The sequence below is a fragment of the Microplitis demolitor genome, chromosome 2 (genome assembly GCF_026212275.2).
Source record: "Microplitis demolitor isolate Queensland-Clemson2020A chromosome 2, iyMicDemo2.1a, whole genome shotgun sequence".
Classification (NCBI taxonomy): Eukaryota; Metazoa; Arthropoda; class Insecta; order Hymenoptera; family Braconidae; genus Microplitis; species Microplitis demolitor.
In genome coordinates, this window is record NC_068546.1 from 18997155 (window position 1) to 19011993 (window position 14839).

Below are 14839 nucleotides of genomic sequence, written 5' to 3' on the forward strand. Positions count from 1 at the left end.
AAAATTTTAATTTTGAATCAGCTTAAAATTTTTTTTCTGGCAAATAGTAAAACTTTTTTCAAAAAGAACATGTCTTGTTGAAAAACAAATTAAAAATAATTTCTGAGTAAAGAGACATTCGATAACGCGCGTAAAACGTTTTTATTGGTGCTGGATAATACGTGGTGGTGTATTCTCGATTAAACGAATTCAACGGCTCGTAAAAGCGACATTCGGCGGACTCGACTGTAACAGACCATCATATTAACGAGGGGAATGGGGAATAAACAAAGAGAACAAGGATTACGATACAGCAAATATCTGCGATTGTAAAAAGAGACGGAAATATAAAAGAGCAATGAGATCGAAAAAATGCGCGGGTTTGCGAATTTTTGAAACGTTAAACAAAACTTTAGCGGGTGGGAGCTGCGTAACTGATGCTACGCGGGATTGTTTGGGTGAGTCCTACCGGACTCTGGTCGATCCCCGAACGGCGAGGTGGCAAAAGTTTCCACTCCGGTTGACTGCTGCAGGATATGTTAGTCTATATGATTTGTGCCTCTCTTCCTGTCTCTCTTTACCTCATCCACACGTACATTCAGCTGACGAGCAAATAAATAAACAGAAAAAATAATCTGCGAGTTATACACGCGAGTTTGTGGACCGCTTATACTGATATTTGTTATTTTTTCTTCTTTTTTTTTGTCCCACTACATTTTTCATCTGTTTTTAAAGTCGCGTCTCCATACCAACTTATATTAATATGCTCTAAAAAAAAATTATTATTATTATTATTTTATAAATAATTTTATTCCTAAAGTTTTATTTAAAAAAAAAAATAAACCTCCATCTATTAAATTATTAATTAATTACTGGATACCGCATTAAACATATTAAAAAATGTCAAATCAAGCTTCAATGTAACAGCAGTTAGTAAATTAAACTCGTGTAAAATTAGTGGTGGCCAGTCCGGTTAAACATTTTAATTACTCGGGTTGGGAGTCAGCATGAAGGGCAAAGAGAGATAGAGAAACAGAGGGTCAAGCTCGAGAAAAAGGGAAGGAGTTGTTTCCGTTGTTTCACTGGTGCATGCTAACACTGTCCAGAACTATCTGCATCCTGGGATTTAGCAAACTAGCTCACAGCTCAGCTCGCTACTGAATATACACTTTAAACCATAGCCTGAATTCGTGACGGTAACGTCGGATAGATTGCTGACCCGCGTATTAAGTTGCCGCTACTAAAACTCTTTAACTTCAATTCGTTCCGTCTCACGAGCATCAGCATTGTTCTCCCTTCGCCTCCACTTTCTATCCTACACTAGTTTTACTAATTAAACGTCTGTTCGATTCGCGATTCCCGCTCCCTGCTACACATAACCTACAATTCTATCCATAGCAACCTAGTCGATTAGTTGCCGTTAAATTTCCATTTCTCGTTTTGCCGATTTTCAGAACAACCTTGACACATACACACACACACACACACACACACATCCCCCACCCACATCGTCTCCTTCTATTTCCACTCTTCTAGCAAATGCTTCTACTCTAATTAAGCTGCACTAATTTGTTCCGCGTGTCAATCAAGACAAATTGCATCAGTGCATTTGGGATTATCTCTCGCAACAAGAGTTAAGCAACTAAAAACAACAGCAACTCATGTTTGCTAGTCGTTAAATTTTTCCATCGCTTAATTGACATTTTTAATTATCAAAACACTCAATTATTTTTAATAACAACTCTGCTTACAAAGGACTGAGTTATTGTATTACACTGTAAGAAGGTTCAAAAGCGAGATCTTTGACCCCGTGGCCTTACTTTGACACGCGATATTACTGTTTGTGGGTAAACTTGTCGCCAAAATATTACTATCAAAGACACTTTAACTATTTATTTAAAAGAGAGTCTTTGACATTATTTATTCTCGCTTTCATTTAAATTTAGCTAATCTCGAGTGTGCGTGAGTTAACTCACTGTGATTTCATCAATCACTGCCCCACGAGTTACACCCGATATATAAATACGAACCGCTGAATACCAGCGGATTCCAGCCACAGGTCTTATAATTCCAAGCAACTTCCAACTCACATATTTTTAAAAATAATTATAAGCTAATTAGTATCTAATAGCGTCAAAGAGTGTGGGTCAGAAAAGTAAAGGGCTGATAGGAGAGTAAGAACGGCCGTTCCAGAAATAACGGCACCGACACCCAACGTCGTTTCTTCCTTGCCCCCTTACACCTCTCTCACTCATACCGTTAGCGTTCGGGTCACGCGATTCCCGCGTTAATTCCTGCAGGGCACAGCAGGTGTCCTCACATTAATCCACGGTCTCACGAATACAAGTGTGCCAACTCAGTACTCAGTAAGCCAGTGCAATATAGTTTATAAGGAAAAACCGAGTATGGAAACGCTATCTCCGGAGGTAGAGCTATAAGAGTACCGGGTAAATGTTACAACCCCTTATTTATTCTTCGATTAACCAACCTCGCCACGCGTCCGCGAGTTAAACCGTTTAAGCCGTGAATCGTATCGCACTTTCGTATTCCCCTTCCTCTTTTGTCCTGAACCCTTTTAACCTCCACTCACCCCCGGTAGAACAGCAACAGTACATCGTACGTGCTACGCTTTATAATGCAAACACGCACTCGAATTATATCTCATTTAATGTACGGTTATTTTTATTTATTTATTCCTTTTAAATTCTTTTTTCTTTTAATTACTTTCCTATTTATTTATTTAATAGTATTCATTAGACGTGAGAATGCAAAAAGTCAAAAAAAAATCGACTAAAAGTTTGAATGAATAGAAGCTGGCTACCCGACCGTTCACCCAACGGACATCCTGATAAATTACTTACCCCTTTTACTCCCTCACACATGACCAGCCACTGTCTGATTTTCTCACTCTCTCTTTCCCTCTTTTTCTGGTGCCCTCATGTAAGCCGCTATCGGACGGAGTACATTCTATATACACGTCAGCGTAAGCCGACCAGAGACTTTGCAACCTACCCCAAAGGCCAGTCCGGAAATAAGCCACCCTCTATCCTCACTTATCATCTCTATGCATACAAAATCCTAGTGAATATCCACCTTATTTTATTATTATTATTATTACTGTTATTATGAAAATTTAATATTAAAAAACTATAGTAAATATTGAGGATGAATGTAATAAATTATTATTATTTTTTAATATGAGAACTGGTAAGAAAGTCTAATTATTGATGACAGGTCACAGCTAATGACGATTTACGATCATATTAACAGATTGCCTCTGAGGTCTTGAAAATACCTTCGGAAAGTAAATTAATTTTTTTTAATTGATTTTAAAATTTTTTAATTGAGGGACTGCTCAGAAAAAAAGAATTTGGTGATGCAAAATAATTTTACTCAGTCCGAGAAAAATTTCACTTGTCCTAAAAAATTTTTTGAATTATAAATTCGAAAAAATAATTTTTTTAGGGCGAGAGAAAATTTACTGTGCTAAGAAATTTTATCTAGTCTTATGAAAATTTTTGTTTTCTATTTATAATTCGAAAAATTTCTTGCGTCAAGAAATACTTTTTTTTTGTGTGAAGCAAAATGAGACATTACTTTAATAGAAAAAAATTTGTACAGAATCCCGAGTCGAAATCTAAGGCATACTTTAAACCTAAATGAGCATTGAAAAACTGTATTAGACTTTTTAGGACAAAATCATTGTAGAGCTGGAAATGAACCAACTTAGACTTACAAAGGCTTGAATTTAACCTACTTAGGCTTAAAAAAGGTATGAATTAGACCGACAAAGACGTATCGTGAAACGAACGAGCTCAGAAATTTTTGAATCGATTTTCTGTTAGTCCCAGGCTGCTTCTAGGTCCTATTCCACTTTTAGATGTCATTAATCTATTAATAAATCTGCTGAATCACTCGCAGCAATTTTTTGCTATCCTTAGAATTTTTGAAATCGACCCACTTTTGGTCCTAGACTGCCTTTGGGACCCAATCCATCCTAGGTTGTCAGTAGCCCACTGGAAAAATGACTGAATCACTTGCATCAATTCTCCAGTAGTCCGCGAATTTAACAATTTTACTTGTAGTATTACTTGCAAGTCCTTCCTTCCGTTAGTTACGTTCGTTTCACAGTTTATGTCTATGAAGGCCTAATTCATGCCTCCATAAGTCTATGGAGATCCATTTCAAGCTTTTACAATTATGTCCTAAAAAGTCTAATCTAGGTTTTCAATGCTTACTTGGGTTCAAGGTATGTCTTAGATATCGACTCGGCAAAATTTCAAGCCCATCATCTCACCCTGTAAGAAATGAACATTTAAAAATTTTTCCTCTCGTACTATTTAATGAAGTACTTAAAATAATTATGACCACAAGTTTTAAATTAAAATAAAATAGTTTGAAGATGTAATTTGTTGAATTTTACTATTTCCGGAGAGAATTAAGTAAATTAGATCTTTAATTTCTATATTAGTAGACATAAAGAAAAATATTAAATTCTGAGCTTCAGAAGCTGAGCGAAAGAAAGTTAAGATAGGGAAAAGAGTAATGACAGCGGGAAAATTAAAGCGTGGAGGGCTTCTGCCAGAAATTAGGATAGTTTGTTCATTAGAGTTATTTTCCGATTGGAGCCACAATTGAAGCACCGAAGGAACCATCAGCCCGTACAGAACTAATGCCAGTAGAAAAAGAGTCATAGTGTTCTCTGGAAAGTCTCGCGGAAGAGTGTGAGAGCAGAATAGTAAGAAAGTACGGGTTTTCGGGATATTTGTCTTGATAAGTTCGAGGCAGGAAATGAGACGTCGATGAGGAGGTGGGTCGATGGGTTGATGGGTGGCTCTTGCCATCGTCTATTCCTTTCTTTTCTCACCCGGCAGCCCACGAAACGAGGATTCGGCCGCCTTTAATGAGGAATCATGAGATAGCAATCTAGTCGTGACCTAAATAAAGCTTCTTTTAAATGAGAAAAATTCCAATTTCGCGGTGAAAATAAAAATAATAATAATAATAAATAACGGATGATAACTATTGTTATTTACTTTTTCTCTTGTTTTGTTTTCTCGGAAAACTCATGCATATCGGACCCGTATCCGAGCCAGCACACGACGTCCATAGATCAAGCTGCGCCCTCTTAGAGCATCGGAGCTCATGCCACGGGTTAACCATTAATTTACAACCCACAGAGTAACGAACCTTCTTCCATTGCCGCCCATGGAAGCTCGCCGCAAACCTTGTCCCCACATACACCCACACTATTCTCGGATACTTTCGCGCGAATATCAACTACGACATGTTGCTCCAGTACTAACACAAGTGCTCGGACTTTGGGTACACATTTAACTTTTATGGGATCTGAGGGTTTTAAGTCATGCAGAGCTCGAGTGTTACATTTTTTATTTTTATAAATTAGTTTTATTTAAAAAAAAAAAAAAAAAAAAAAATTATGCATGACTTATTTTTAATTTAAATGTCCATGCACGGAAAAAACAAAATATCGAAAATTGATAAATAATAGTAAAAAATGAGATCTGTTATCAATAATTAGTACTATTATGTGCTTAATGCAATGTAGTTTACTAATTTTTGTAGATTCTTAAAAATTACTATCAATTATTTCAAAAAGTAAGTATTATTACACGGAAAGAGAATTATGGGAATGGTTCCTATAATTTTGTAAAATTTCATCCTATAACAGTATAGGAATGACGACCATAAATTATGGGAGCAGTTCCTATAATTATAGGAATGGTTTCTATAATTTATGGGAATACTTCCTATAATATTATGGGAATCATTCTCATAATATATAGGAACGATTCCTATAAATTATAGGAACCATTCCTATACTATCACAGGAATGGTTCCCATAATAGTATGGGAACGATTCTCATAATATTATTGGAATGGTTCCTATAATAGTATATCCTGGCTTATATTAGTGTCGAATATACTAATTTTAAGTCGAAAATAAACTACAAACCATTAAAATTTTAGGCATCATTTTTGTAGGAAATTAAATCCTCGTAAAAAAAATTTCTATCAATTTTTATGTGAAATTAATATTTTATCAGTTATTTTTATTTGAACTAAAAAAAATAATAGTAATAAATTTTTTATTTAAATAAAAAATAAAAAATTGATAGAATGTAAATACGAGGAAATAATTAACGGGCGAACAAACAAAATAAATTTAAAAAACATACCAACACGCTATTGATCGAAAGCGGTTTAGAATCATGCGTGCGAATGGCACGGTCATTAACTTTATATTACCAACTACTATACATAAAGAAACGGTAGGTCAGGGGCGAAAACCAGCTTTATAACCCGTCATTTCAGTTCTCCATTGTGACGGGCACTTTTATTTAAAATTCAGTTAAATCGCTCTTTCCTAATTCACTCATCGCGTGCTAAAGCCTTTATTATTATATTAATAATAAAAATTTATTTTCACTTCACAGTAAATAGATTTCGAAAAATGATTCCTGAGACCTGAACTTAATTCAATAACAACAGGAATTCACTGCGACCTTTATTCGGTGGGAGGGGAAGTCATTCAGCGAATAAAGTTTAAGTCGGATTAATTAAGCCTGTTTTATAAATCAAAGATGTACTAGAACTTTATACACCGTAGGATAAATTACCGAGGGAATCAAAGATCTGCCCGAAGAATAGACAGCGATTTTAGTTTTTAAATCCAAAGTTAAACTTGTATTTAAATACCTAAAACGGTTTCTTACTAAAGTCTATACTTAAATTTTCCAATTTGGCTAGAATTAAATGCCCGAGATATTAGAGTTTAATTAAAATCCGTGAATTAACAGAGAATTGCAACGGAAATTTATTTAAAACTTTATGAATTTACAAATTACTCGAAAAAAAAAAATACATTTATTATTAAATTCTTGTTCAAATACCAATAATTCAACGGTAACTGAGCCACCAATTCAATGATTTTTTATATTTCGTATAAATTGAATTAAAAAATTTCAATCATTATCAGAATTGCAATTTTAGTCATTTTTTCGATTTCGTCTAAATTTGTTTTTTTTTAACATGAACAGAAATCCAAGCGTCTAAATTAGAAATTTTGTGTATTTGTTTAAAAAAATTATTTAGATAAATTTTTGTGTTGATTTTCAACAGAAATCTGTTAATGCAACACAAACCGTTTGTGTTATTTTCCTTTAGCAGATTTTTTATGTCAAATGGTTAGAAAATCCGGGATGTTAGACATTTGTTATATTATTCGAAAGTAAACAGAAAATTTGTGTTGTTTAGCTGAATCCCATATACAAAAGAGCCATATTCAAAATTTTACCGAAATATAATATATAATATTTATATTATTATAATATTAATATTATAATATTTTATATTATATTTTAAGTTATAGGATAAGATATATGATTTAATTATATGACTGGAATATAATATTTATACATGTAAATATATATTTATATAGATATATGTTTACATATATTTGCACAAATATATGTAAACATAGTTGTATTTAAATATATGATAGATTTATATACTTATTAATATATGATGTAAGCTATGATATTTTTAGTATTTGTATGTAATTAAATAATAACTACAACTACTTATATTTTTTTGTTCCTTTAATTTTTAGTATGGATGTATATTTTAAATTATTTATACATGTATAATAATATCGAAATTATTATAATATTGAAATTATAAGTTTATATATAAAACGAGAATATAATTTGAGATGTAATATCATATGTATACAATTACATATATTATAAATTACATGGATTATAATTATATTCAAATTATAAATTAATTTATACTATGAAACATATATTTTACGTTATAAGTTAATATATGAAACGGACATATAATTTTTGATACAATGTCACATGTATATATAATCACACAAATTATAAATGATATGGATTATTATAGTATTAAACGTATAAATTACTATATATGATTAATCATATATTAATCAATATTAATAATTTTGCCGCCATATGTGTTCAGTTATTTACCATATATATTTTTATATATTATCGACAGTATATGGTTTTTTTATACGAGTGTAGTGAGTGAAGAAAAAATGTTTTCTAAGTAAAAATATGTTATAGCCTTAAAATAACCAATTTACCCCTGTCTTTTCAAAAATAACGTCCCATGTTGCCTCAGTATATCATTTTACCCTGGTCCCACATATTTGAGCTTTTAAAAGTATTAAAAAAAAAAAACTATACGAATCTCTGTTGAAAAAGTGAAAAAAAAATGTATATATATATATATATATATATATATATATATATATATATATATATATATATATATATATATATATATATATATATATAGATATATATATATATATATATATATATATATATATATTTATAAAATATTTAAAAAAAAAATAGAGACAGCTACATAAATCCATGAGCAAAAAAAAAAGGTAAAATAAAATGAAAAGATAACTTTGAAGCAACACGTGCCAGATCTTTCTTTCTCTCAATACACTCGTGGAATATATTTTTAGCATGTCACTGTCCTTGCCTCGTCAATCATTTTTCGCCCCACTGAACGTTACTCTGTACATATTTCCACAATTTAAAAAAGATAAATAATGAACAATAAATCAAAAATTAAAATAAATTTTTTTTCCTCGTGTATCTGACGTTTCCCTATTATATCGCGGTTTAATTTTATTAGATACGCTTCTTAAGATGTTTTATTTATACGCACATCAATTAGTCACGTTATTCCGTAAAAATAAATAAAAAAAAGTCCCGCAAGAAATGAAGAACAAAGAGCCAGTTTTATGACAATTGCAAGAACGCAATTGAGCGTTGCGTGTAAAATGCGGGGTTAGAGTTAACAGTTGCCAACAATAATTATAAACACGCAACTCCGTAATATTCTGATCTAGTAGTTGTGTTATATAGAATCTGTGGCAGAGTGGGATTGTTGTAGGATCAGTAATTATCGCTTGGAAATACCGTAGGATCATGAGTCAGTCGTTCATGTTTGATATTTCATTATCACAACACATGTCACGGGGTTTCGCACAATTAATCGATTTACCCCTTATCTATTTAGTTGTCAGCATTATTTAATTATCTAATCATAATTATGTTCTCAAACTCTATTAGATACTAATTATTAATAATAATACTAGGTATAACGATGGTAATTTTGGTGGGAAATGAGCTAGAGATAGAATATATAATACATGGAGAGAAATTTACGGTAATAATGATAATATATCGAGGGAATGATTTCCACATCGTATGGTAACAGGTTTTTTTGAAATATCGATTATAAAAATGGCGCCCATTCAATTTATGTTAACCATTCTTATCTATATGGGGTTTTTCCCTATACGATTTTGGAATAGTTTCTACAAAACTATGTTAATAATATCTATGTCATTATGGTAACCGCTGCCACATACGTTGCCATATAGAATCCGTTACCATAAAATTACGGTGATGGTTACTATAATGTATGGTAATGCTTACTATAGTAGTATGGTCACGATAACCACAATCTTATAGGAATGGTTACCATGATGTTCAGGGTTTATTCTAATACGCACCTAGGAACCGTTCCATGTGGCTATAGGATTTATTACTTTGTGACTATAGGAACTATTACCATGAGTATGATAATCATTACCATACAATATATTACGTAAAGGAAATAAACATATTTTTTATTAATGAAAAAATCTCAGTGGCTGCTGGGCTCGAACCTGCGTCGTTCCGATTTAAAGTTCTTGATGCTATCTACTGCGCTGATCCACGTATGTGATTATGTGAGCGTAAATAGTATATTCATTATGACATCAAAGAATAACTGGTAAAATTATAAAAGGAGTTGGAAATTTTTATGGTCAGATGGGATATTATATTATAACACTATGGTACTTCAGACAAATCAATAAAAGATTCCTTTCGGGACGGTAACAATATTTAGAATAACGTGTAGCTTGGTGCAGCGAGAATGCTACCCTGGTATGGGTTTGATAAGAAACTCGTATGTTTGCCTAATGACAATTAAGTTTTCTTTCAAAGAGTCAGTCGTAATGTGGTTCTGATGGTATTCTTAACGTTTACTTGATGGCAAATAACTTTTTTTTTTGTAATAAGACTATCCTAATGTGGTCCCAATAAGGAACTCCTCAGGTTTGCCGTATTATGGCAAACGTTATGTTAACCATGAGATCCTCATGGTAATTCAGGCAAATCAGAAATAAAATTCCAGTCGTGTATTAGAACATATCATAATGAAAGGAATTGTTCCCATAGTCATGAAAACTTTTCTCGGAAATGATGGGCGTGTATTCCATAATTTCAAGTAATTATTATCATAACGCTATGGGTTGATATTTTATAAGCGTCTTAAAAACGGTTACCATAATTTTCTCTTCGTGTAATAAATTTTCTTTTCGTCCGATCGATTCCATGAATTATTCATTAATTATGTTGCCTTAGTAATAAATATTAATTTTTAATTAATTTTAAACCCATAATAATTTTTATTTTTTTTAAATAATTCAAGTCTGTCGATTAAAATTTTTTTTTCCGGTATTAAAATATGTCATTCTATTTTCCCTCTACTTATATTTAATGATCAGCTTAGTAATTATTTTTAATTTAATACATATTTACAAAGATAAGTAATAAGAGTGTATTCATTATCGATGTATCCAAGAGCTTATTTAAGTACTCGTTAATTAGCCATAAATCTAATTACCTTAATTTACATGACTAATAATTATAATAAAAAAAAATATTTTTATTGATTATTAATTAGAACTAATAGATTTAAATACAATAAGCTGAGTAGTTATGTCGGTAATTATTGATTTCAACGGTTATTTTATCACTGCGTCAAATTTTGTAGCCAAAGAATTCGGTATTATGACAGTAACTGAGGATTCTAGTGGTGCTTTTATCGATGAGAAGGGATTATTTAAACCATTTTGTAATTGGAATGATTTACCAGATGAGTTGCAATCATTTTATTCATTAGTAATAAATAAACTCAATGGAATACCATGGGAGAGTGGAAATATTTCGTCGTTCGATCAGGAAAGTATTTTTAAAAATTATTTGAAGAATGCGAAGTTAATTATTGTTCCGAATGAATTGAAAAAAAAATTATTGATGCAAATAATTGGTAACTATAAAAAAATTTTGTGCATGACTGACGTTAAATATGATGACATTGAAAAATTGGGGACTAATTGTTCGAATCACAATAATCCGAGTGAAAATAATTGCGCTTATGACAATGTCACGAGAATAAAACATTTTCTAGAAAAAACGGGTATGGCGCATATGCTCAATTTTGAACCGCGTGGAAGTATTAGAGAAGAAAATCAATCGTTCGTCAATTTTCTAGTCGAGGAAACTTTTAAAAATAATTGAGAATATTATTTAAATTGAGCGGGACCACTAGTGTAAACTTTTGAAAAAATTATTTTTTTTTGCATACTTCGATAGTCTACAGCTTCAAAAATAGCATACTAAAATTTTTAGTGTATATCTCGAATATTTTTTTCGAGTTACAGCCATCTGAGAGCAGCCGCTAATTGGTTCTTGAAAATACATTTTTAAAAATTGCTGCAGTTATAACTCGAAGACAAATCATCCGATCGATTTTATTCGAAATGCAGTTTCTTTTCTCTCTTTTTACGGACCATGATCCGCCAGTTTTTCAATCGGATCAAAAATGTAATTTTGGCAGGCCAAAAATCATCAAATTTTCTCGCGAAATTCGAAATTTTTTTCAAAAACTCCGCTATTTTGTTAAATTTAAATTTTTTTCTTAGCCCGAGGGTCATGCTACGGAAAATACCTTCTAGTTTAATAAACTTTTTGGTTTTTTGATTTCATGCACTGTAAAGGTCGCTATCGCTGCAGCAGGGGGACTTTTTTTTTGGAGCCTAGTGAGATTGTGAATAACTCACTGAATTTTGAATTTTTTGGTTCAAAAAATTGATCTCATATTCAATATATATCCAAAAATATATCCTTAGAACATTAAAACAATTCCTGCAGTAGTTCTTTAAAAAAATTTTCAAAAATCATCTTTTTTTCAGGCGGTTACACTAATGAGTCCCTCTGAATTTTATTATTGGTCCAAAAAATTTCAAAAATGTGCTCGTACATCTAAAATTATCAAAAAATAATCGCATGTTTAGAAAATAAAAATATTTTTCACCCATTCTTCAAGTATCTCATTTCATCCAGCTCTCCCTGATTCCATCAAATAGTATATAGCCACGTTGTATATTGCATCGGAATCAGATATTTGAATGTACGTGCCTTTAATACACTTGTAGCATCTTGACCCCATCAAAACTTGAACATAACTACCCTCTACGAGTCCTCAAATGTAGACCGCAGATCGTTAGCATCTCCAGTTGGCTATATTTCGTATCGGAAATACGTGTTTTTTTTTTACTTCCATTCGGACTGGTCCGATTTTTCTCGGCTTCACTTGGCAACTTGGAAAAAAAAGCACCTGGGAAAAATCCATAAAAAACGTTACCCAAGAAGTATAAAAGAAACATCTGGAACATCATTCAGTAAAAAAATACTCGAACGAGTTCATTATTTTTTAAAGGCTCTTAACCAATGTAAATCAGCGGAGCTCAAAAATAAGACTTATCTATCGACAAAGGACCTATTGATTTCCCTTAACGTAATACACTGATGGTTTTTGTGGCTGGGAATGTAATTGTAAGATCAATTGAAGATAATGAAGGCAATGGGAGCTGGGTTGTGTTAATAACGACCAGCTTGGATTGCTACAGGATCTGGACTAAAGTAATTGTATTATAGTATTGCGGATCGGTTGAATGACGTTATTGAACAGCTCGCTCAATCAACGAACCAAGTCGTCGGAATATATATATATGTATATATATATATAGTCAGTTTTAGGTAGCTCACAGTCCGTGCAATGAGTAATCTCATTAGCTTATAGCCGATTCTGATAATTACCTACTAATCAGAGAATTGCGATAATGCGTTCGTTGTGCCAACTCTCTCACCAGCTTGCTAACTCGAAAGCTTTAGCTCTGATGTTTGCTACCCATTTTCATTCTCCTATTGCCTTCCCCCTCTCACCTAGTTTCTGTTTGTGCGGAACTTGATTATCTCTCATTGATCCGCCAGCTATTTCGTACATAATACCTAACTCTATTAACGTTAATAAAATTTCAACCCATTTCAACTTTCCCCCAGACCCCAGCCCCACTACTGACCTCACCTATTACTATTACTATTTATTAAGTTGTAAATTCATGAAACGCGGGGACAATAATTTTAAAAATTAATTTCAATACTTGGCTACTTTATCACTATTATTTATTAAACTTCTTATTATAATTATTATTTTCTTATATTTTATCTCGAATCTTGACATTAATATTTTCCCGAGCGTTTTCAAAATATCTGTAGACAATTCTTATCCTAGAGAGACTTTTCTTAGTAAGCTTTTTCGCGCTTGAAGAAGCCAGAAGTCTTTCTCGCTTGGTGGTAAGAAATAATTGAAACGTCGCTCGGGCTTTGATTCATTTCCCGCGGCTTCGCTTCTCATTTTATGCAGAGAGCCTGCTACAGTCTAGAGTCTACAGTCTACAATCTACACCCACAACCACTGATGGTATCTTACCTCCATAGACACAACTCGCGCATACAATATATGTGTGTGTAAGTTTGTGTTGTCTTTTAACCGTAGGATGTATAAGCTCCGCGTCAGTCTGCTGAATGCTTGAGAATACTAGGTTGCTATGGACATGGTCTGTGATGGTGCTGGTGCCGATAAGGGTGCTGTGAGCAGATATCGCGCGATATGCCATCAGAGAAATGTCAAGCTCACTATCTGATTGGATGGGACATCCTTCGACTCAATAGGAATCCACTTATCCGATTGGCTTTCTGGCTCGCGATTCCGCCGCGTCAGCTCTCCTGTCCCGCAAAGTCCATCGGCGATTCCTCCTACCCAGATTCCGAGCTCCACCAAGGACTTTATGTACTCCAATGACTTTCAGGGACAAACTTTCGTAAATATCTTATAAAATCTTCAATACATCAGTTTCTTTTCCAGCAAACCCGGTCCGAACATCTACAGATTAAATTCACAACAATTTTTCGTCATTGCCACGTATCATTTTTTACAAGACTCAGCTTGACACCAGATCCTTCCTACTCATGCTTTGTTTTTTTTTGTAAACAATATTAATACATCTTTAGTATTATAGATACTCAAGTGTCATATCAACGTCTCCACATAATTTAAAGCTGTACATTAATATTTCCTTCGACATCCACATTAAATTGGTTGTTCATCATCCAGCTGCAGAATATAACGTAGCAGTATTAGTACGTAGGGTGCTTGGTGTCCTAGATGTTCCGCTACGCGTCAGTTTTCCCAGTATGACATTATTTATGGTAACATCCGGTGGTGCTTGGCTCCGTAGCCATTTCATCACTGATCATCATCACAACGCCTCTCTCACGTTCCTGACACTTGACGTCACTCTCTCTGTATCTCACAGCTTTCTGCCTTGTACAATTTACACTACTCACAATATAAACTCATTCTCTCACACACGCTCATATACTCCCTCAACAAAACTTAACTCGCAACCCACTTCGTCATCACCGCGTTTGTGTTAACCCTTTGACGCTCGGACTTGTCTAAGAATTTTAAAGTGGACTGAAGAGTAGAAAGCTCAGCGAGAATAAAGCAGAAGAACAGGAATAAAAAAAAGGAGTAATTTTTCCCTTCAAAGGCCATCCAGAATTTTCATTTTTTTTTTTTAGCAAAAAATACGTCATCAAACCGGAAC

At 33.0% G+C, this 14839-nt stretch overlaps 2 protein-coding genes across 5 annotated transcripts in view; both read left to right on the forward strand.

The window, feature by feature from the left end:
• Nucleotides 1-14839, forward strand: part of LOC103568456 (RNA-binding protein Musashi homolog Rbp6) — a 518165-nt gene that overhangs the window by 231003 nt on the left and 272323 nt on the right. The gene's annotated exons all lie outside the window — the stretch shown is intronic.
• On the forward strand, nt 10772-11437 carry LOC103568455 (uncharacterized). Its single transcript, NM_001414816.1, has one exon. It carries the CDS (start codon nt 10824-10826, stop codon nt 11403-11405), a length of 582 nt encoding a protein of 193 aa, NP_001401745.1. The 5' UTR covers nt 10772-10823; the 3' UTR covers nt 11406-11437.